We start from the raw sequence: 23679 nt of genomic DNA, 5'->3' as shown, positions 1-23679 counted from the left end.
TTATTTTTCTGTCTCCAAATATAAGTTATTAGATGCTTTTCTTTGTTTTCCTCTTAATTTTTTAAATTTATTTTTTTGTTATTTAGTGTGAGAAAATGGCTTCAAGATTGGAATTCCATCATATGGGAAAAGGAAAACAGGAAGAGAACACCAATTGTGGTGACGATGGAGAATCCCTTCTTTACGGTGGAAATCGACGATCTATGTGCAACATTTAGCCCAGTTTATAAGAGGAAGAACCAATTACATGGGTTTATCAAGTTTTGTACTGAGGTAAAACTCCCCCCATTTAACATAGTTTTAAATGCTGATTAGTATGTGTGTAAATAGGATTGTGAGTATGGTTGTATATATGTAGTAGTAGAATTAGAAACATTGTTGTAATTATGTGTAACTAAAGTTGTAAACCCGCGACATCGTGCGGGTTTTTTTGCTTGTAAAATCTAAAAAATGAACGGGTGTGCTATCCATACATCATTTTTTACTTCTTCCATACCCCTTGTTAATTTAGCTCCTTTACTATTCTTCAATTCATCTGATTCGACGGCGGCCGGTGGATTTCTCCGTACACCTCTTCAGCTCCATCGCCGGCGGTGCATTCTTTCCACAACTCTCCGTTTCGAGTCTCCACTTTCGAGCTCGTTTCATTCTCTACTGCCGCTTCCACCTGGTTCCGCTTCGCCGATCAGATATCCAATGTAAGTCTCTCGCTATTTAATCTTGGTTCTGATTAAATGGTTGGTCAGTAATAAAAGTTGAGAGAATTGTGCAAATTTACATGCACAATTGGTTCTTTTCGATTTTTGTGGTAAATTTGTTAAATTTATTCGTAATCTGTAAGGTTTATTCATTAATTTAGCAATTTGCGAATTTTGTAGTGTAGAATTGCGTATAATGTGAATGGGAGGTGGTTTTCAAGTGAGGCAATGGCTGATGTTGCAGCAGGGGGTAATGGTAATGGTAATGGTATAGTTGGTGTACCATTGGCTCAAACCGGTGAAGGCATTGCCGAATGCGAGCTCCTCAAATGGTTCGTGCGGGAGGTCTGTAATTCCTCCTATACGTTTTGCATTATCATATCCTATACAATATATATGCACATACATTTGTATCTGTTTATATTGTTGATCCACGTACTTGCGCAAGGTTTGTTAGATTTGTGTGGGAAGTTTTGGCAGGCCTGCACATTGGGCGGTCTCGTTGAAAGAAACTGACTTACTCGTTTTCCATGCAATTGGAGCGTCAATTAGTATGAGTAACTGAGGTTGTTTTGAAGAGAATATGGAATTAGAGGTTTAATTTGTGATTTTGGCAGGGGGATCAAGTTGACGAATTTCAGCCACTTTGTGAAGTGCAAAGTGACAAAGCAACCATCGAAATAACAAGCCGTTATCTGGGGAAAGTTTCTCAGCTTCTCTATGTTCCAGGTGACATCGTCAAGGTCAGAATATTTTTACACCTTACATCCTAGAGTTTTAGGAATAGTGGAGAGAGGTCTGCAGCGTTATAGTGAAAACAATTGTTCTTTTAGAAATTGAACTTGTTCCAGAAAGTTAGTGACAAAGCATTTCTTTTTGGTGGATTAGCTCATGTTTCTTTGAATCCTAATTTGAAACTCTTATTTATGCCTTAGAGTTTAAATGAAATCTTAGGTTGGAGAAATTCTTTTAAAGATGGCCGTCGAGGAATCTCAGGTTCCAAAGCAGATTTGTGAGAGTTTGGAAAACACTAAGTTGCTAGATTCTGAGCTGAACACACATAACATAGGCGGAGTTTTATCGACACCTCCTGTTCGGAACCTTGCAAAGCAATTCCATATAGACATAAATGAAGGCTGTGGAACTGGTAAAGATGGGAGAGTGTTAAAAGAAGATGTCATTAAATATGCTGCCCAGAAGGGAATCATTGAAGTTCCTTCTGTCTCCTTGAGTGCTAGTCCCGAGAAAGCTTTGGGAGGAGAAGATAGTTACGCACATACTTCAGCTGAATCGCGATGGAATTATGACTATAAGACAGTTACCCTGAGGTAATATAGCATGCAAACATGAACTTGGAACGCCTCCTTTGTTCATTAATGAATCATTTGTATGATCCACGGCTGAACTTATGTCAGATAATATTGGTTAATGAGTTGTATCTGTTAATGTTTGTGCAGTAGCAGAATATCATAGATAATATTTGTTTTTAGTGGTCTTATTCAAGACACTTGGGAGCAGCCTCTCCATAAATGGGGGTAAGGCTAGCCGACATTCACCTCTCCCAGACCCTGCGTAAAGCGGGAGCCTTGTGCACTGGGTACGACCTACGACCGGTTTTATTCAAGACAGAGTGAAGTATGCAGCGAGTTAACTGTAGTTTGTTCTTTCAGGGGATTTCAGCGAAGAATGGTTCAATCAATGAGCATGGCTGCAAAAGTTCCACATTTTCATTATGTTGAGGATATAAAGTGTGATGCACTTGTGGAGCTGAAAAATTCTTTCCAAAGTAATAATACCGATTCAAATGTCAAGCACACTTTCCTTCCATTATTGATAAAGACTCTCTCAATGGCCATGAACAAATATCCCCTGATGAATAGTAGCTTCAATGAAGAGTCACTCGAGGTCACCCTCAAAGGTTTGTACTCTGTACAATCCATAGCAATTGTTACAGGTTCCCACAATATCGGAATTGCCATGGCTACTCCATATGGTCTAGTTGTACCAATCATAAAGAATGTTCAGTCTCTTTCTATTTTGGAGGTTAGTTCTATGTGACCCCTCAACTGTAGCATACACTGCGTATCTGAATGTGTATACACTGTTTCGTTTGTTTGCGTGAGATTCATGTTTTGGAGAACAATTTCATAATTGCAGCTTCAGCTTGAACTTTAGGATTGTAAGATTATTACAATTATCTACCTGTGCAGCATTAGTGGTACTCAATGCGTGGTGAAAGTGAATGACATATGCTTCTATTAATTCTATGTTCCATGTGTGCAGATAACAATGGAACTTTCACGGTTACTACAACTTGCAATGGAAAACAAGCTCAAGCATGAAGATATATCTGACGGAGCAATAACTTTAAGTAATATTGGAGCAATTGGTGGGAAATATGGTTCGCCTCTTCTCAGCTTACCTGAGGTTGCCATTATTGCAATTGGACGAATGCACAAGGTTCCACGATTTGCAGATGACGGAACTTTACATCCTGTCTCAGTTATGACGGTGAGTGTTTCTTTTGTTTCTCCATTGCAATCAGTTGAAAAGGGTAAATCTGCATGACTTCCATACAAATGGTTGGCCGGTCTAAATATAACATTTTTGTTTCTCAGGTCAATATAGGCGCAGATCATAGAGTGCTGGATGGAGCAACTGTTGCCAGGTTCTGCAACGAATGGAAACAATTTATAGAGAATCCAGAGCTGCTCATGTTGCGTATGAGATAGATCACTGGTTGTCGGTCGATCCCTGCTGCCTGAGAATATGCGCTTCTCAACGGACTGAATTCACTGTTGACTTTGTATAGTTCGATTTCAAGGCTGTTTACAAGCAAAACAGCCGGCTCAAGAGTAGGTTTTAGTTTAATAAATAATTTACATGTACACTGTTGACTTTGTCTATTATTTGTTATAAATATATTTATATCACTATTTTTAAGGAAAAAAAAGGAAATAAAATTGGGGGTAGAACTTGGAAGAATGGGAGGGGGTTTTGTGAAGTGGGGGACGTGGGGTAAAAAAACAACCTTCTCAATTTGAAGGTAGTTAGACCTCAATTCAAGCTTAGAAAAATAAACTGCACATAATAATTCATCCAGCAAGTCATCAATTAAAGGAATAGGGTATTTGTCCTTGATAGGTAAAATGATAAGCTCTTCAAATAACCCTAAGAGAGATTGCAGTTCTTGCAATTGCGTAGGAGTGAGTTCAGAAGCTTCTAATTTCTGGTTCTCCATAGAATATATACAAGAATAAACCCAAATTAGAGTTGAAGATTTCTTTGTCAAGCTGCTGCAGAGAAATCTCGTGAAAAGAAGGGATGTGAGGATAACCACTAAACTCCCAAAACAACATCACAACCCCCTAATGGAAGAGAGAACAAATCTACTTGACAATCATAGCCCCCAACAGACAATGGAGTGGCTTTACAGCACATAGAACTACTAACTTTGTCCTCATCAGCAATCATTATCTCAAAGTGTTTAGTGTGCTGAGATGGCCAACCAAGCTTCTTCAACAATCTGGAGTCCACAAAATTATGGGTACTTCTAGAATCAAGCAAGATTTTAACCTTGTGGTCATTAATGAAACCATCTACTTTCATGGTTTGCAATGTCTGATTAGCAGTGGTGCCATAAAAGGCACACTCACTGAGTTGCATATGCAATAGCTCAGGTTGAGGCTCCTCAGATACAAGCTCATTAAGATCATCAGAGTATGCACCATATCCAACATGAGTAAGTGTTTATTAGCACACTTATGACGCCTTTCCCATTTTTCCTCAAAAAACCAAAACTCTCGCTTCTCTTTTTAACGTTGTATTTCTTTAGGTGAAAGTTTCTTAACATACAAGGAACCATGTCTAGGTACATGGGTAAAACTTGGAGCACTGCTTTGGTTCTGAGGTCTAGAAGGTACTGAAGGTTTAGGATGTGTATTCCTCAGTTCCTAGTGCTTAGTGTCAATTTGTAAAGCCAAATCTATAGCCTCATGGACAGTATTAGGACGCAGCAGTTTAACATCAAATTTCAACTCCTTTTTAAGACACCCAAGGAAGCAACTCTTTCGCAAGATAGGACCAACATTAGTAGTACGAGTTACTAATATATGAAACTCAGTAGTATAGTCTTTGAGGGTACCTGATTGGCGTAATTTAAATAATGCTTCAGTACAATCTTCAAACTCTGAGGGCCCTAACTCCTTACAAAACGCCTTGGTGAATTCCTCCCAACGTGGTGTAGATTGTAAACTATCTAACCAACGGAACCACTGTAATGCCTCCCCCCTCAAGATTAAAAGGTCACTGTCAACACCTTAAGATGATTAGTTGTGTTGTAATAAGTAAAAAATTGCTGGGCCTTTTAGATCCAAGCCAGGGGATATCACTAGGAAGAAATCGGGGAAAATCAATCCGGAGCTGCCAAGGTTACCTAGAGCATGGCCGCCGCCGCCGTCATAGAGCTCGCGACGAGGAGGGCAAATAGGGTCCATTTCCGGTTGCTCAGCCAAGAGAAGAGGAGGTACTGGATTTGTGTTCGAGGAGGACCCAGCGCTGGGTTACAAGCTAGCTCACGAAAGAACTGCTCAAAATACAATGGTAATTTGGCATCCAGTGTATTGGACAAGGAAGAGTTTAAGTTAGCCACAAAGGTCTCCAACGCAGCGACACGCACATCCATAGCTGAGAAACGAGTGGTGGTAGTGTGGCGGGGCATACAACAAGGGAACCGGAACCGATATGGGTGATACCCATGATAGAATCTGTTAGAGTAAATGTAGGACTATAGAAAATAATTCAAACGATGACTTTGATGTTCGATTTAAATTGTTTCCTTAAAGTGTTATTTGTTCTCATTCGAATGAGTTTGCTAAAGGGTTCTTGGTAAATCACTTTCAGGATACAATAAAGTATGAAATATTCGATTAGCAAAACCGAATTATATTCTCTTAGAAATAACTAGAAAGAAATTGTATGAATGTGATGAAGAAAGAAGAGAGTAAGGAATGTAGAAATAAATTTCTGAAATTGTGTGTGAAACATTATGCCACAATAGGTATTTATAGGCATTAAAGCATCCGTTTATCGAGCCATTTCATTTTAATTGAAGATACAGAACTATTCTTAATAATATTAATCCAAATGACATGTTTTCTATTTAGAATTTTCAAAAAATAAATATTAATTAATTACATCTTTTAATTCGACTTGTAAAATTTGAATAAAAATCATGTTTTTTAATAAAAAAATTATAACTATTCAACAAGATATACAACCGTGAAAAGGTTGAATGAAGCCCAACCTTTCATAACGGTTGCTGCCCGTACAGTTTGTGCGCATCACAGCACCGTTAATAGATTACACACACACATGCTGCAGCACAATGCAGCCAAGTCATATATATATATATATATATATATATATATATATATATATTTTTTTTTTTTTATAATAATAATAATTTATATATTTATTATTGAAATATCTAACAATCCTTTCCAATTTCAACAATATGATAAATAATATAATAACATTTCCCTCTTTATAATTAACCACAAACATACTGATATAATCATGCATACAATAAAGGTGTCTTTCGAATTAAACCTTTAATTAGTGTAAGTAATTCAAAGTTATAATGAATGCGATAGTGACCTAAGTTTAAACCAACTATTCTTATGTTAAAACCATAATCACTACACACATGATTATGTCTTATTTCCTTAAAGAAAATTTTGAACTAATTCAGCATTATTATAGCCTTGTGCTTCATCCTAGTTTCATAAACATTTACAAAAGAAAACCCAACTCTTGGTAGAAGCGGCACCGCTTCTTATGTTCATATAGGTGAGGTTCCTTCCCATGTCCCTGCTACCATAGACCTAACTACAAATAACCTCATTAAGAGATAAAACTCATCCTCCTAAACGTAACAGTCTTGCACTGATTATCATGCAATGAGCTATATATTAATTTTCAGTGCTTTCACAACCACTTATCAATAACTTGTTATTACCCATTAAACTTTTAAACTAGTGATGTTCTAGACAAAGTCGAGTTACCATTATTGGTGGCTAATTTTCAGTAAAGGGTTTTAGCCCCATTCCACTAAATGTACTAACTACCAAAACTCTTGAAAGCGTTTTCGTTAACGGATACGTCAAGTTATTACTTGATTTAACATAAATAATATTAATAACTCCATCAGTTATTAATTGTTTGACATATTCATGTCTCAAGCTAATATGTCTAGACTTTCCATTATATACCTTATTGTATGCTCTAGACAAAGTAGCCTCACTATCACAGTATAAAGAAATGGATGGCATTGGTTGTGGCCACAACTCTATTTCCGATAACAAATTTCTAATCCATTCCGCTTCTTTACCTGCTGCCGCTAATGCTATAAATTCAGATTCTTTTGATGCACAAAATCAGTGAGGACTTTGGTACAACAAAAAGTGTCAAGTTTGTGACCTTCGCTAGATTGCTCCGGTCACCAGTGTGGATAAGTATGTAAATGGATAGAGACAGGAAAGCAAACACAAGATGTACGTGGTTCACCCAGATTGGCTACGTCTACGGAGTAAAGGAGTTCTCATTAATTGTGAAGGGTTTACACAAGTACATAGGTTCAAGCTATCCTTTAGTGAGTATTAGTGAATTATCTCTTTTTATATAAGGGAGTTTCTAGTTTTGTTCTGACATTGACATGTGTCGTATTATGATTGGCTTCTGGTGTTGACACGTGTCGTGCTATGATTGACTTCTGATGTCGACACGTGTCGCGCTGTGATTGGCCTCCTGGTTGGAGGGAAACTCTTCTGGGTCCTTGACGGTATAACGTTGACCGGTACTCGGTAGTTTCGGGATTGGTCAAGTATGGTACAAACAGATTCCATAGGTGAATGTACTATACATGTTTGCTTCTTCGAAGCCCAAGATATTGTTCCTTCAGCAATTGTAATACTTATTATCATTAGCACTTGTTATCCAACTTGCATCTGAATATCCTTCAATAAGGGGTATTTGTATCATTAGCACTTGTTATCCAACTTGCATCTTGAGTATGCTAGTGTAATCGAAAGTTTAATGTATGTCATGCATTGTACCAAGCCAGATATTACATTTGCAGTAAGCAAACTTTCTAGATACACTAGTCATCCATGTACTGCTCATTGGAAAACAATAAATAGAATTTTTGGTTATCTTAAAAGAACTATTAACCTGAGTTTAACTTACTCTAAGTTTCCAGCAATACTTGAAGGATATTCAGATGCAAGTTGGATAATGTGACTGACACAAAGCGTAACCTCTACTATTTGTAGATGCTTAAACTTAAGAAGCAATTTTTAGATGCTTAAACACAAAGCGTAACCTCTACTATGTTTCTTTACTTTAATTCCCAAGATAGTATCTACTTCATTCAAATCCTTCATCTTAAATTTTGAATTTAGATACTTATTAGTTTTAGATACACCTTTCATGTTTGAACCAAATATTGAAGGCAATGACAGAATCAAAATAGGCAATGGTCAAGGTTTGCCATCAAGTATGTTGGATTTACAATGCTTAATACACCATCTCATTCTCTTAAACTTACCCAAGTGCTTCACGTGCCCAATCTTGCTGAGGATTTATTGTTTGTTAAACAACTCTGCATAGACAATCAATGTTGGTTCATTTATGATGACAATTTATTCTTTGTGTAGGTCAAGGTAAACAAGGAGATTCTTTACCAAGGCAGGTGTAGGCAAAATAAGCTGTTTTAGATTCCTGTTTTCAAGACTATACACTCTTCAGCATATCTTGGGCAATTAATCAAGTCTTCCTTATGACATCAAGGACTAGGGCATCCAAAAAATGAGGTCTTATCTGTTATGTTGAGAAAGTCACAAATAAAAAATGTAGTAGATGATCACAGTACAATGTGTCGCTCATGTATTCAGGGGAAGATGTCAAGATTACCTTTTCCTCAAGAGTCTTCTAGATGTTTAGTACCCTTTGAAATGATCCATTCTGATATTTGGTGTCATTCTCCAGTCAAATCCATTGAAGGATATAGGTATTATGTAACCTTTGTGGATGATTGTACACGTTTTGTACGGATCTTTCCTTTATGCAATAAATCAGATGTATATTTTTTTTTCCATCTTTATGACATTTTATACCTTCATCTCAGTACATTTCAATGCTTTTGTTAAGTATTTGCAATCTGATGGATGGGGTGAATATACTAGTAAATAGTTTGAAGGTTTTTTGAGTTCTAAAAGAATATTAGGATCTCATGCCCTTATACTCCTCAACATAATGGATTTGTTGAGAAGAGAAATAGACATATCATTGAAACTGCTATTACTTTGCTCTGTGTTGTTGGTCTATTTCAGGACTTCTGGTTTCATGCATGTGTTCATGTTGTCTACTTGATTAACAGAATGCCCTATAAATCTTTACATATGGATTCTCCATTTCTTGCATTGTATCATAAGCCTCCAATTTTTCATCATCTTAGGGTTTTTGGTACAACTGTTTCCCTATATCAAGCCATATAATTCCAATAAACTATAGCCTAGATCAATATTATGTGTGTTTTTGGGATACTCAGTTGGTTATAAAGGTACTATCTGCTACAATCTTTAGTCAAAGAAAATGATTTTATCAAGACATGTTGTCCATGATGAAAGTGTATTTCCTGCTAAAATTCATGCTGCTCCATCTCAGTGTGGTCCTATTGCTTAAGACAATAGATTGGTTACTTCATTAGTGGCTACTTTACTTGTGATCAATACTCAGAATGGTCTTGGTGGTGTGTATGGTAGTTCATCTAGTACATCAATTTCTACATCAGAGAGATCTTCATCATGGTCAATGGTTGCTCCTTATGCACATGAATCTAAAACATCAACATCAATAGCTCATACAAATGCCACTCCTCCACACTCTTTGGTACTTGTCCTAGACCCTGCACAGTTGCAGGTGTTACTTCTTGTTGACTCTCCTGATATAGCTTCTCGTATAGCATCTGAGATCACTAATCCATCTCATACATTCAATCATGTTTCTCCAATTCAAACTAGATTGAAAACAAGTGCAATATCTAGACAAGATTATTTAGCTTATTTGGCAACCTCTTTAGAGTCATCTTCATTACAAATTGCTCCAAATGAGTATAGCTTTTCTGGTTATACCTATTTAGCTGATATGATTGATGTAGAGGAACCTAAACACTTTAGGTATGCTTCTTCAAATCCTTTATGGCAACAAGCAATGAAGGAGGAGTTTGATGCTCTAAAATCTCAAGGGACTTGGGTATTGGTTCATATTCCTTCTCAAAGATCAGTAGTAGGATGTAAATGGGTCTATAAGGTTAAAAGAAACTCTTATGGTAGTATCTCTAGATATAAAGCTTGCTTAGAGGCTCAAGGGTTCACTCAAGAATATGAAGTTGACTATTCTGAGACTTTTAATCTAGTGGTGAGACATTCCACTGTTAGACTTATTTAGCTACTTCATGTTAGTGGACTTTAAAACAAATTGACATTAAAAATGCTTTCTTGCATGGTCATTTGCAAGAAAAGGTTTATATGCTCCAACCTCAAGGCTTTGTTGATTCTCAGCATCCAAATTATGTATGTAGATTGGTTAAGCCCTTATATGGATTGAAACAAAGCTCATCGAGTCTGGCATTCAAAATTCATTGGAGTTTTACCTAGTCTTGGTTTTAATGTCTCTTAATCTGATGCTAGTTTTTTTTTTATCAAATCTAATGGCACACATGTAGTGATTCTCTTATTATATTTTGATGATATAATCATCACTGGATGATCAGATGCCTCTCAGGTTCAAGTTGTTGTTACTACTCTTGGTGACTTGTTTAAGTTAAAAGATATGGGCAAATTGACCTATTTTTTAGGCTTGCACATTAAATATCAAGAGAATGGAGATCGGTTTGTTAACCAAACCAAGTATGCTACTGAGTTGTTAAAGAAGGTAGGCAGAGATACATGTAAACCTGCACCAACTCCAGCTAAACCTCACTCTTATTTGCATATTGCAGAAGGCACACCTCTTCTTGATGCCACTTTATACTGGAGCTTAGTTGGTGCACTACAATACCTCACTTTTATAAGACCCGATATTGCTCATTTAGTTGGTGTAATGTGTCAATACATGAGTCAACCAACTGATGCTCAATTCTTCCTTGTCAAAATGATACTCAGATACATCAAGGGGACTTTACATTGTGGTTTGACTTATAAATCTGGGTTTTTTTCTCTGTTATCAGCCTATTCAAACTCCGATTGGGCTGCTGATATCAACACATGGAGATCCATTACAGGTTATGTGGTGTTCTTTGGTGATAATCCAGTTTCATGGCAATCCAAAAAGCAATCTTCAGTATCTCGAAGTTCTACTGAGGTAGAATACAAATTCCTTACTCATTGTGTTGTAGATGTGTGTTGGCTTCGATCAATCTTGCGAGACTTACATGTTTATCTTCCCTCACCACCAGTTTTACACCGATAATCTCTTTACTCTTGCACTTAGTACAAATCCTATATTTCATTCTCGCATCAAACATCTTGACACCAATTTCCATTTTGTTCGTGAGAAGGTTCAAAAAGGAGATCTTATGGTCAGGCCCTTGGTTTGTTACCAAGAGGTCTGGGGTTCGACACCTCTCAAGGTACCCACCTAGCAATTGCTAGAGTTTCTTGCCTACCAAATGTTGTGGGGTCAGGCGGGTGGCCTAGTGAGTAGTCGGGTCAAAGACCCGGAGACACTAGATTCAAAAAAAAAAAAAAATGGTTCAATACATTCCAACCAAGGAGCAAGTTGCTAACATTTTTACTAAGGGTCTTCATAGTCCTGTGTAGCAATCTTAACCTTGGTACCCTGGTTAAGATTGAGAGGGGGGGGGGGTTAATAACAAACTTGGACATGTGTCAACAGTTTATTAGTCCACATGTATTGACTGTACTGGTTATATGGTAGCTTACTTGATACGCTACGTATTAGTAAGCTCTATATAAGCTTGAGTGTAATAACTGTGGTGGTTAATGAGAACTCTGAAACTTCATATTTCTTGCTTCTCTCTCTAAAGCTTTCTTGCACTTTTCTCTTCTTTGCTTAATCATTTGTAAGAATCCAAGATTGTTAATAGCTTCAAGCTTCGGATGAAAGAAAAAAATGGCTTAAAATCCTGAATCCGTTCCTGATCCCAATATAGTGCTCACAGTTCCAGTGTTCAATACAACAGCTTAAAATCGATAATTAAATTAGCACCATCATGCAGTTGCTTTCTTGCGGACAAACCGCATCAACGATGTTGGTGGCTCCACAAATTCAGTCGTTTTCTGCTTCTTTCTAGCTACTTGTTCTTCCTCTTTCATTTGTTGCGCTAAGAAAGGACTCTTTGCTTTTGCAATTAAGTCTTTTTTCTTTATCGTCCTCTTACTCGGCTTACTCCTCCCCTTTGTTTTCTTCTTCAGTTTAATGCCCTTCACAACTTCAACAGCAACTTCAATCTCGGCCATTTTCTCTTGTTTTGTTGGTTTCTCTTTCTTTCTCTCGGGCTTCAATGTGCCGATCTTTGCAGGATCAAGCATAATCGTCTCAGCCGGGAGCTTATCAAGTAAAGAGTGCACTTCACTCTCTCTTCTTTGTTTAGACGTTTCAAATGGATTTGCCACCAAGGTATCAAAATTGGGTTCCCCTGAACCAGGAATCAGGATACTGGACCATCCCATAGAGTGCCCTATGCCTAAAACATCTTCATAAGGTCGAAACAACAGCTTTTCTATTTGGTAACCTTTAACCATTCCATGATTCATGTATGTCTTGTACATCTGATTCCCATCCAAATCTCTCAAGATTTGTACAGATGATCCATTTCCCAGCTGACAAGCTAAAAGACCCTTCTGACTAAAATCCAACGTCTTTGCATTGCCCGGTAAAGTTTGGAGCGGTTCATCCCCAAGTTTCCTCAAGTCCCAAAGCTTAATTTTCCTCTCTTTCCCAGCTGTCGCCATGAGATGGCCATTAGGGTGGAATGCGATTGCCGAGACGGGTCCCTTGTGACACAGAAGTCTAAGTAGAGACGCAGAGCTTGTAGGCTTCCACATGGAAACTGTACCAAGTGATTGACCCAAAGCAACAACCCCATTATAGGGGTTCACCTGCATCGCATCAGTACGGCCTATGCCTGTCCTGTAACTACCTACCATCTCACCCATTGTCACATCCTGATAATGAAGCTGCCCAAAATTGTTTATTGATGCCAAAAGGAAGTGGTTTTTCAAGAATTGAAGCCTTAAAACTGCACCATGTTCCTACATGATAAGAAATGCAGATAACTTTAGTTCCATGTTTATGCATCTCGATTTAGTCAGCACAAGGAACTCTTTCACGTGTGAAGATTTAGAGCAAACAAAAGGAATGAGCTGAACGTATACGAGAAACGACCAACAAGGATTCACAGAGATTGAAATCCTAGAGGATGCGCACACATTAAGTCCAGATAAATGTCATAAAATTCTGCCCAAATTATGGATGTGCCATTTGGTACTGCTTAAGCATGTTTGACCTGCTTAAGGGCTTGTTTGGAAGTGCGTTTAAAATCATTCAACGCACTTTTAGAGAAAATATTTTTGGGTTCCAAAAGCACTTGAAGTGCTTCCTAGAAGAAGCACAAATACTTCGAGTGCTTTTCTAGGAAGCATTTTCACCAAAACTTGTTTCAGTCATTTTAAAAACATTTCTAAACGAGCCCCAAGTGTTTATGGTTTACCTGGATAGCAGTATTTAATGTTCACGCTTCTCATTAACAGGAAGCAATTGACACATAAGCAGATTACAATCTGCTAGTTGTGTGTGGTAACTGGTCTGCCTATACACTTAACCCAAAAGATGATACCCACAACAGCGTAAGTAAAACACGATCTATTTAATGCAATATGCTAACCTTTAAGCAATGAAGTTCAGTGCCATCCCGGTTATAAATATAGGGATACCTGCCAGTCATGAGAATGTTAGCCATACTGAATATAATAAAACAAAACAAGAAGTCGTAACACAGTATCATCAAACACAGGGATTTAAGTTAAACAGAAGATAGATTTTATTTAAGTGGCATAGAATCCAAAACGAGATTATTGCTTATAAGCTACCCATTTTCTTTAAGAATATAGATTTTATTAAGAGAGAGAACAACCGCACAAACTACAGACAATGAGCCCATTTGCAGTTTACAAGTGTCATTAAATGAACTCTCTAGACATTTTACATTACACAATAATTACTAAAGAAACAAGACAACAAATTTGAAACCATGAAACATCAACTGCTGCTTTGCAAATAGCAGTCCAGTAATAATGCAGATAAAGAAGACAGCCTGAACTCTATAGTAACTGATGACAAATACGAACCAAAAACTAACTTGATGCAACATCATTTCCATATCCACCCCTAAATAATGCTAAAAAATCCATCTATTTTGGTCCATCCTTATAACACAAAACTGTCATTATCTTGCAAATGCAAAGAATTTTGGCTTATCCAGCTGGTTCTTGTAAACACTTAACAAGTGCTGGTCGCATATCAAATAAAAGTAAAATAATTAATAAAAAGCAACAAACGTTAAGTCCACTGGACGCAACGGAGCTATTAATGCTGAGCAATATCAGGGGCATGCAACAGAACGTTTCAACACAAAATAAAATTGCATAATCTGCCCTGTAACTATCAAAATATTGCCAAGCAGACAGCACTACCACAAGCACTGCAAAAGGTTTTATACCTTTTCTGGGCTGCAGCAAAGAATAAATCGTTGTGCAAGAACACCACATCCCGCACTGTTTCTCTAACCTGAACATCAACAGTCAGTTAATCAGCCCAATGTTCCAGTCAAAACCCTGAAGTATGAAAAAGAAGTACCCAGCATTCCACCATATCATTAGAAAAAAAGAAAACAAAATTGAACTAATACAACCTAAACTTTTAGGCTGTGCACATTTACCACCCCAAAAAAAATTCATAACTAGCACTTTAAAACGTGGTCTCAAAATCCAGTCACAACCGTGTGGCCACCCCTCCACAGTTCATAATTTATATCAAATCAGGTTTTTTTCAAAACATGTGGGCCCATTTTCAAGGATGTTATCATCACATCAGATATTTTAGTGAGCCAATGATTTTTGAGAGAAAAGAGAAAAGGAAAAATAATATCAAATGCCTACTCTATAAATCTTGAGCCATAAAGACATCACTTGAAAAAGTGGCCACATGTTTGCCTTGTGACATAATTTAACTGAAATGTGCACGGAATCAGATGGAGGTGCCACATACAGAGCATAGTCTGGATGGTTGATTTAAACTACTTTTGCAGGTAGTATATAAGTCCCAATTTCGCTTTAAGGAACATAGAAAGAATGCTTCACACCAACGGCCCAAAATGTACATCCAGGACACCGTTTTACAACATTGACTGCAGTAACATTAATCCATCTAAAAGGACTACCCTGAACAGTGGAATCTTACATTCGCATGTAAACTTCGAGATTTGCTTAGTTAAATTCTTGCACTAGAAATGGCAAAAGGATAGAACACAGCGTAGCAATTGAAAGATAAAACTGTACTTGCATGATTCCTTTCAATTATCTCTTCCATATAACTCAGTAAATTCTTTTCAGCATACAATTAAGACTCATACTTTTAGTTATAAAGCTGGCATCGTATCGGCATTAACTCATTACTAGTATATTCAAACTTCACACATGAAGACTAGTACACGTGAACGTGTCTGCGAGCAGCACGTCCAAATCAATATCGCTACGTCCAAATCAATTTTGGGTAAAACAAGGTCACAGCATCAGACTGAAAACAACAGCTTGGCTACTTTATTTGCACTCATACTGCATGAAATACCTGAAATTCTTTAATCAGCCTCATAGTCTTCATGTCTACAATAGCCAGATGGCCCTTGCGTCCACCAATTGCCATATGGCGACCACTTGAGGTGAAATCCAGCGTGTACGGTCCGAGATCTGCAGATAATAGTTAGGATTCAGGGATAAACATTAGAGCAAGATTAGGCAGGCCAGGAAAGTTAATCTAGACACTTCAATGAATATTGAATACTTAAGAGCTCCGGTGTCAATATGTCCGAACTCTGCTTACACTATTCGGGAAAAGGATTCTGCTTACACTAAATGTTGATAGCATTTCAGGAGGTGCATTGCTAAAAAAATTTATCTACAATGAAATTATATGAAACATCATTACAATCAGTAGACAGAGTGTGTAATAACAAAAGATGCTAGCGCCTATACAGCATGACGCAATGCATTAAATTACTACATATTTGAGGACACATTATAACAAGTGGCATGCAGCCACGTGATGTTACAAATTCCCCATTAATTAAAACATGTGTACCATAAGTAACATATGTGATAATGATTTATCCATCTCTCAGCAACTGAACAACATGAACCGATATTTCGACCTCACTAAGATTTATAGCTAATATACAGTTTTGTTTTTTATTTCACACAATTAAGTTTGGTTAGGCCAGCTAAATCGGCATTTGCATAACTGATATCAGAAGGCAACAAAACCAAGTATATACAACGTCCTTTTAACTACAATAAGCAAAACAGTAAAGCGTCACTTTTAAGTTTCTGAGTGACTTTACAATAAATAAAGGTAGTGTTAGGTGTCAACCTGGTAAGATAATATCAAATTGATTCCTTGAGCTTGATATATCTACTTCACGAGCAATTGATTCTTGTTTGATCCTCCATGTCTTCTCCATGCCTTCAGCCTCCAAATAGCCTCCCTCACTTGGTAGAAGCCACTGATAATTTGATCACAAATGAAAACAACAACAAAAATCACATACTTCATCACATGTACAAAAATAAAAAATTAATAAAAAAACAGGACGATGTTTTTGGTAGCATGTTCAGGTCAAGCAATGGTCAATGAGGACACAAAAACTTATATCGGGGGTTGTCATTGTGCAACCCAAACTGGATATCACACTAAACAAAAATTCACCTTCTCGGCCATGGCAGCAGCTTGTGCAGATTTCCCATATAATTCTTCTCGAATGGTAAGTTGACCCTTCAACTTTTTATCTTGCAAGCCCTGAAGACGTTGGGAATGCAATGATGCAGTGAAAACTAAACAAGTTCAAATGAAAACTCTAATTCTCGATTCCATACCTCCAAATTAGCTTTGCCTCTAAGAAACTTGTTCATTTTTATCTCGAGCTCATCAGTTATATTGTCCTGCAATTTAAGATACTTCCCATTTATGTTTGTAACAAAAAGCAATGCATAAGAGCCCCAGTGTTAAACTTAAACTCTCAGTCTGACGAGTAAGATGTTGGAGACATGCACACAAAAGGCAATATTACAACTCAGATTGCCTGAATGATCATAAAAGACCACAAGAAGATGTCAAGAGACTGCTAGAAATGTTATCATATGTTCTACACAGAAATTAAAACGTACGGATTTCTCGTTTGGAGGCACATAATTGCCCTCATCTTGTTTCACACCCATCTTGGCCAATCCAGGCTCGTATCCTGAAAACGCAAAATTCCCAGAAACTTGATCAGTAATGCAATCCAACTTAAACATCATTTTTTGAAGGACATACAGAGACAAAGACACCAAATACAGAGACTGCACTTCAAAAACTGATACGTAAATTTCTGCTGCTGGAGAAGACGTATATAACAATAAGCAAAATGTTTCGTCGAGACATATTGTCGAACAGTGGATGTGCAGTTTACCTTTAGAACGAGTGGAAGACAGGATTCCGATTCCGGGAACCAAAAAGCTGACGGAGAACTAAAAAGCAAAACCGTAGGCTAGAGTTTAGACACGCAAGTCGTCCTTACCACAGTGCTGGAAAGGAGTTGAGTGTCGTCGTGAGTTTGAATCTAACGTATAATCTAACGAAATTTATATTTGGACAAAAAGGAAAACAAGGCTAGGGTTTAGACGCAACTACACAGTGGCAGGAGAGATGGAAAGGCCATGGGCCCGGTCCAAACTCGCAAACCCCGTGTAAGTTAAATGAAGAATATGATCGTAGGATTTGACAGCGGTCCGCCCGATCCATCATTACTATTAGTGTTTATTATGATCTGCATTATTCATGTTACAAAATATTGTATACAAATTATTTTGTGAAAAAAATTAATTAAAATTAGGATTGTTTAGTTAATTAGACTATAGCAAATATATAAATGGTTTGTAATATTTTTGCCGATTTAGACACTTTGTTTTGTGCAATTAGATAGCTAAATAATCTCAAATTTTATTGACTTTTTGAAGCAATGATGTTTACATAATGATTTATATATAATTCTAATTATAAGCATGAAGTTTTGTGAATGAGCCACAAACTGTTTTTGTGGCGCCGAGTATCTCTAAAAAAAAAAGTAAAATAAGTGTGTGTATATCTCCCAACGATTATTCGTATAACTTGTAAGGATTGCAAAGTTATACCAGGAGAGAGCGTGGCTAATCAACATCGCTTGTTGGTGATGGATGTACATATCAAAAGAGTGAGAAAAAAGAACAAGACTTGGAAGTGCCCAAGGACTAGATGGTGGAATCTAAAAGAAGAAAAACAAGCCATTTTCAAAGAGAAAGTAATCACTCAGTGTGTGTGGGATAGAGAGGGGGAAGCTAACCAAATGTGGGATTCCATGGCTAGTTGTATCCGAAAAGTAGCAAAAGAGGTATTAGGAGAGTCCAAGGGCTTTGCCCCACACCAAAAGGAATCTTGGTGGTGGAATGAGGAGGTACAAACAAAGGTGAAGGCTAAGAAGGAATGTTGTAAAGCCTTATACAAGGATATGACCGATGAAAATGGTGAAAGGTATAGAAAAGCGAAGCAAGAGGCGAAGAAAGCTGTGAGAGAAGCTAAGTTAGCGGCTTATGACGATATGTATAAGCGACTAGATACCAAAGAAGGAGAGTTGGATATCTATAAACTAGCTAGAGCAAGGGAAAAGAAGACAAGGGACCTAAACCAAGTGAGGTGCATCAAGGATGAGGATGGAAAGGTTCTTGCTACAGAGAACGCGGTTAAAGACAGATGGAAAGGTTATTTTCATAATTTTTTCAATGAATGACATGAAAGGAGTGCTTCTTTAGGGGAGTTGAGTAACTCAGAAGAGTGTAGAAACTACTCTTTTTATCGTAGAATCCGGAAGGAAGAAGTGGTTGTAGCTTTGAAAAAGATGAAGCATAGAAAAGCAGTAGGCCCAGACGATATACCAATCGAAGTGTGGAAAGTTTTGGGAGAGACAGGTACAACATGGCTCACTGACCTTTTCAATAGGATTTTGAAAACGAAGAAGATGCCAAATGAGTGGCGAACGAGCACTTTGGTGCCTATCTACAAGAATAAGGGCGACGTACAAAATTGCATGAACTATAGGGGTATTAAGCTAATGAGTCATACAATGAAGCTCTGGGAGAGAGTCATTGAGCATAGATTGAGGCAAGAGACACGGGTTTCGGACAACCAATTCGGGTTCATGACAAGGCGCTCAACCATGGAGGCAATCTATCTCTTACGAAGATTGATGGAAAGATATAGAGATGGGAAAAAGGATTTACACATGGTCTTTATAGATTTGGAAAAAGCGTATGATAGGGTCCCAAGAGACATTTTTTGGAGGATTTTAGAGAAGAAAGGAGTACGAGTAGCATATATCCAAGCTATAAAGGATATGTATGAAGGAGCAAAGACTGCCGTAAGAACTCATGAAGGACAAACCGAAAGCTTTCCCATAACTGTAGGATTACATCAAGGCTCATCCTTAAGTCCTTACCTTTTTGCGTTGGTAATGGATGAGTTAACAGGACATATTCAAGATGATATTCCTTGGTGTATGCTTTTCGCAGACGATATAGTGTTGATAGATGAAACTCAGGAAGGGGTAAATGCAAAGCTTAACCTTTGGAGAGAAGTGTTGGAATCTAAAGGTCTTCGCCTAAGCTGATCAAAGACAGAATATATGGAGTGCAAGTTCAGTGCAAATGGAGGCCAAAACGAGTTAGGGGTGAGGATCGGAGATCAAGAAATACCAAAGAGTGACCGTTTTCGTTACCTAGGATCTATCTTGCAAAAGAACGGAGAATTAGATGGAGATCTCAACCATAGAATACAAGCTGGATGGATGAAGTGGAAGAGTGCATCCGGCGTATGCCACTGAAGCTCAAGGGAAAATTTTATAAGACGGCAATAAGGCCGGCGATGCTGTATGGCACAAAATGTTGGGTGGTGAAGCATCAACACGTACACAAAATGGGTGTAGCGGAGATGAGGATGCTTCGTTGGATGTGTGGGCACACGAGAAAGGATAAGATTAGGAATGAGGATATCCGAGGTAAAGTAGGAGTAGCTGAAATTGAAGGAAAGATGAGAGAAAATCGGTTACGATGGTTTGGACATGTGCAAAGAAGGCCTACTGACGCTCCGATAAGAAGATGCGACTATGGGACAAAGGTTCAGGGCCGAAGGGGTAGAGGAAGACCTAGGAAAACTTTGGAAGAGACCCTAAGAAAAGACTTAGAGTACTTGGATCTAACGGAGGACATGACACAGGACAGAACACAATGGCGTTCTAAGATTCATATAGCCGATCCCACTCAGTGACTTGGATTTTCCAAGTCTCCAACCGAGAAGTTTTCCTCACTCGGGAAATTAAGGGAACACTACCTCAACCTACATGCTCCACTCACAAAGCTTCAACATGCAAGCTTCAACAAAAGAAAATTCAAAGAACTTAGCGAAGAAGGCTTTGGTGTATTTAACATAATACGTTGAAATGAAGGAAAACTTATTTATTGATATCCCCGATAAGTTACAAATATGTACATATACATGAGTCAAAATAAACAAACAAGAGGGAGCCTTCACAAAGGTTGTTTAGGAGAAGTCTCAGCAGTCGGTAGAGCCCCAGAAAGAGAAGGCATCGGAGGGGGATCATTCGGAGCCTCAGTACTGGACAGAACCCTAGAAGGAGGAGGCATCAGAGGTTGATCATTTGGAGCTTCATTACGCGGTACAGCCCCAGAAGACGAAGGCAATAAATGTCTTTGGAACAAACCCACAAATCTCTGATGATCAAGTAAAACCTGACCATCAGATTCCTTCATCTGGTCAAGCTTCCTCTGCATGTTTGTAGCATAGTCATGTGCGAGCCGGTGCAACTGTTTATTCTCATGCTTGAGCCCTCTAATCTTCTGTTTGAGACTCATCATTTCAGCCGCCAATGATTCAACTTGGCGGGTTCGAGCAAATAGGCGTTGGGCCATATTAGACACAGAACCTGCACACTGAACATTGAGAGCCAGAGAATCCTTAACAGCCAACTCATCAGACCGTTTGGAAAGTAGTCTGTTATCTTTGGGAGTGAGAAGGTTCCTGGCCACTACCGCAGCGGTCATATCATTCTTCATCACGGAATCCCCAACGGTAAGAGGACCAGTAGGGGAGACGAAGGATGGGCGCCATATGTTGTCTGGAGAAGGCGGGGCTGCCTCTTCAACAATGTTCAAGTCAAAACGACGGTCGGAGGGGCCAGAAATTTTCAAATGTGTTGAAGAGAGAAGAGGTCGGACAAATCAAGATCTTAGAAGTGCAAGAATGGAACTTCTACTGGTGGAGATTCAAGTGTGCTTTGGAACTTAATGACAGCCCCTATAAAAATCTGCACTCGACGAAGCTTCAAAAATCGAAGAGGCGTCTGCTTAGAAATCGAAGAGGCGTTTGCTTTCTCAAAAGATGGGCTGCTCAGAGACTACGAGGGTCGATCTCAGAAATCGAAGAGGCGTTTGCTTTCTCAAAAGCTGGGCTGCTTAAAGACCACGAAGGCCGATCTCAGAAATCGAAGAGGCTTGCTTTCTCAAAAGCTGGGCTGCTCAGAGACCACGAGGGCCGATCTCAGAAATCGAAGAGGCACATACTTTTCCAGCCTTGTCAGCACCTGTCACACGCACACTCAGCTTTGCGGAAATTATGGGCATTCTGTCGAAGATTTCTGGTGAAGTAGAAAGCACATGAATCGTACTGTTTAATCACCCATTTCCCACACGCAACAGTAGCTCATGGGTACCACAGATAACTTTGCCAAAGTTATCTGACAAAGTTGAGGCACGTGAAGCTTGCAGCTCCCACTACCTCGCTCTGACCAAGAAGGGTAAAAGAATAGCAAAGAAACAACACTAACAAAGTTTAGACACGTAAATTTTGAAGGTCTAGCTACCATATTATTACCCACAAGGGTAAAGGAACAGTACCACTGATGGATAATTGGAAGGTCCCGGTGTGTCAACCTCTGTACTTCATGGTAAGGTAGATTAGTAAACATGCCCAACCTTTACTCACATTCGAGAAAACACTCCCAACAAGATTGGTTGCTCCAAAATTGAAGAGGCACCGTCTTCTGAATCTCGAGAGCCAGACTCCCAACATGATTACTTTCTCAAAAATCGAAGAAAGGGTAAAGGAACAGTACCACTGCTGGATAATTGGAAAGTCCCTGTGTGTCAACCTCTGTGCTTCGTGGCAAGGTAGACTAGCAAACATGCCCAACCTTTACTCACATTCGAGAAAACACTCCCAACAAGATTGCTTGCTCCAAAATCGAAGAGGCACCGCCCTCCGAATCTCGAGAGCCAGACTCCCAACATGATTACTTTCTCAAAAATCGAAGAGAGGGTAAAGGAACAGTACCACTGCTGGATAATTGAAAAGTCCCTGTGTGTCAACCTCTGTGCTTCGTGGCAATGTAGACTAGGAAACATGCCCAACCTTTACTCACATTCGAGAAAACACTTCCAACAAGATTGCTTGCTCCAAAATCGAAGAGGCACCGCCCTCCGAATCTCGAGAGCCAGACTCCCAACATGATTACTTTCTCAAAAATCGAAGAGACAACACTCTCCGAATCTCGAGAGCCAGACCCCCAGCAGAATTGCTTTCTCAAAAATCGAAGAAGCATCGTTCTCTGAATCTCGAGAGCTAGATCCCCGACAAGATTGCTTGTTCGAAAACCGAAGAGGCACCACTTTCCCAACTTTAAGAGCTGGATCTCCTTGGATAAAGCTTGTCTGTAATCTTCACACGCAACATCAGCTTTCCAGATACCACATACCACTTTTTCAAAGTGCTCTGACAGAGTTAAAACATGTGAAGCTGGCAGCTCCCACTACCGTGTTATGACCAAGCAGGGTAAAGGAATTGCATTATTACTTGATGTTAGGGAGACTCCTATATATGTCGACCTCCATCCCCAACGGACAGGCAGACCTACAAAAATGCTCAACCCTTCCTCTTATCTGAGAGGGCACTCCCAACGAAGCCTTTCGAAATATTCAGATTTCTTTCCCCCCGATAATACCTCTGCAAACAAGCTATACTAGAGCAAGAATATCTCATATCATCAGGGTTAAAAGCAAGAGTATCCCATATCATGCTTTTTCCCTGTCTTTTCCTTTGGCCTTGTTCTTACCTGCAAGACAAGGAGAAAGAGAGCAATCAGTCAGCACTTGGAATCAAGCTTCCAGCCAGGAACTGACTGCCTGGAACCCCTTACCTGAGTGCTTACCTGGCATTGCTCTCGAGTACTCATCTTCAACATCTTATGCTTCCAGGGAAGATACCGCATCTGCCTGAGGAACAGATAGGGCAAGTGAGAAGGATACAAAGAAGCATGTGAAGACAAGCGTAACAGCACACGTGCCGATACATCCACTACTCTGTCAAAAGCAAAAGTATCTCATATCAGCAGGGTCGAACGTACTCTAGATTTGATGGACTTGTTTTGACCCTCAAATTCTTCAGTCGGCCTTATACTCTGGAGGAAACCAGAAAACCCTCCAGCCTAGTTCAAAAATAAGCCTGTGGAAAGTTACTTCTTCAAAAGCAAAAGTATCCCATATCA

At 38.8% G+C, this 23679-nt stretch overlaps 2 protein-coding genes and 1 long non-coding RNA gene across 5 annotated transcripts; 1 reads left to right on the top strand and 2 right to left on the bottom strand.

Annotated features, from left to right (window-relative positions):
* The first annotated feature begins 130 nt into the window (after positions 1-130).
* Positions 131-3634, top strand: LOC126596081 (lipoamide acyltransferase component of branched-chain alpha-keto acid dehydrogenase complex, mitochondrial-like). 3 transcript variants are annotated; one of them, XM_050262558.1, is made up of 9 exons: positions 131-273; positions 512-702; positions 884-1043; positions 1316-1441; positions 1653-2026; positions 2369-2616; positions 2653-2741; positions 2982-3209; positions 3317-3634. In XM_050262558.1, the coding sequence occupies exons 1-9, from the start codon at positions 166-168 to the stop codon at positions 3428-3430; spliced, it is 1638 nt and encodes a 545-aa protein (XP_050118515.1). In that variant the 5' UTR covers positions 131-165; the 3' UTR covers positions 3431-3634. The 3 variants fall into 3 exon arrangements, with proteins under 3 accessions (XP_050118515.1, XP_050118514.1, XP_050118516.1); XM_050262557.1 differs by having other exon boundaries at positions 2369-2741; XM_050262559.1 differs by having other exon boundaries at positions 166-268; positions 546-702; positions 2369-2741.
* LOC126596084 (uncharacterized) lies at positions 3389-5473 on the bottom strand. Its single transcript, XR_007613828.1, has 3 exons — positions 5134-5473; positions 4843-5006; positions 3389-3523 (listed from the first exon to the last, which is right to left on the bottom strand). It is a non-coding gene; the product is annotated as an uncharacterized LOC126596084 (long non-coding RNA).
* Positions 5474-11879: 6406 nt separating this feature from the next.
* Positions 11880-17766, bottom strand: LOC126596082 (probable U3 small nucleolar RNA-associated protein 7). Its single transcript, XM_050262560.1, has 9 exons — positions 17503-17766; positions 17219-17292; positions 16928-16993; positions 16761-16850; positions 16425-16557; positions 15627-15745; positions 14500-14567; positions 13666-13714; positions 11880-13033 (listed from the first exon to the last, which is right to left on the bottom strand). The coding sequence occupies exons 2-9, from the start codon at positions 17267-17269 to the stop codon at positions 11990-11992; spliced, it is 1620 nt and encodes a 539-aa protein (XP_050118517.1). The 5' UTR covers positions 17270-17292; positions 17503-17766; the 3' UTR covers positions 11880-11989.
* Between the last annotated feature and the right edge of the window lie 5913 nt (positions 17767-23679).

The sequence above is a fragment of the Malus sylvestris genome, chromosome 13 (assembly GCF_916048215.2).
Source record: "Malus sylvestris chromosome 13, drMalSylv7.2, whole genome shotgun sequence".
NCBI classification, from domain to species: Eukaryota; Viridiplantae; Streptophyta; class Magnoliopsida; order Rosales; family Rosaceae; genus Malus; species Malus sylvestris.
The sequence above is the reverse complement of the archived record's forward strand: the minus strand, read 5'-3'. Positions and strand labels throughout refer to the sequence as shown.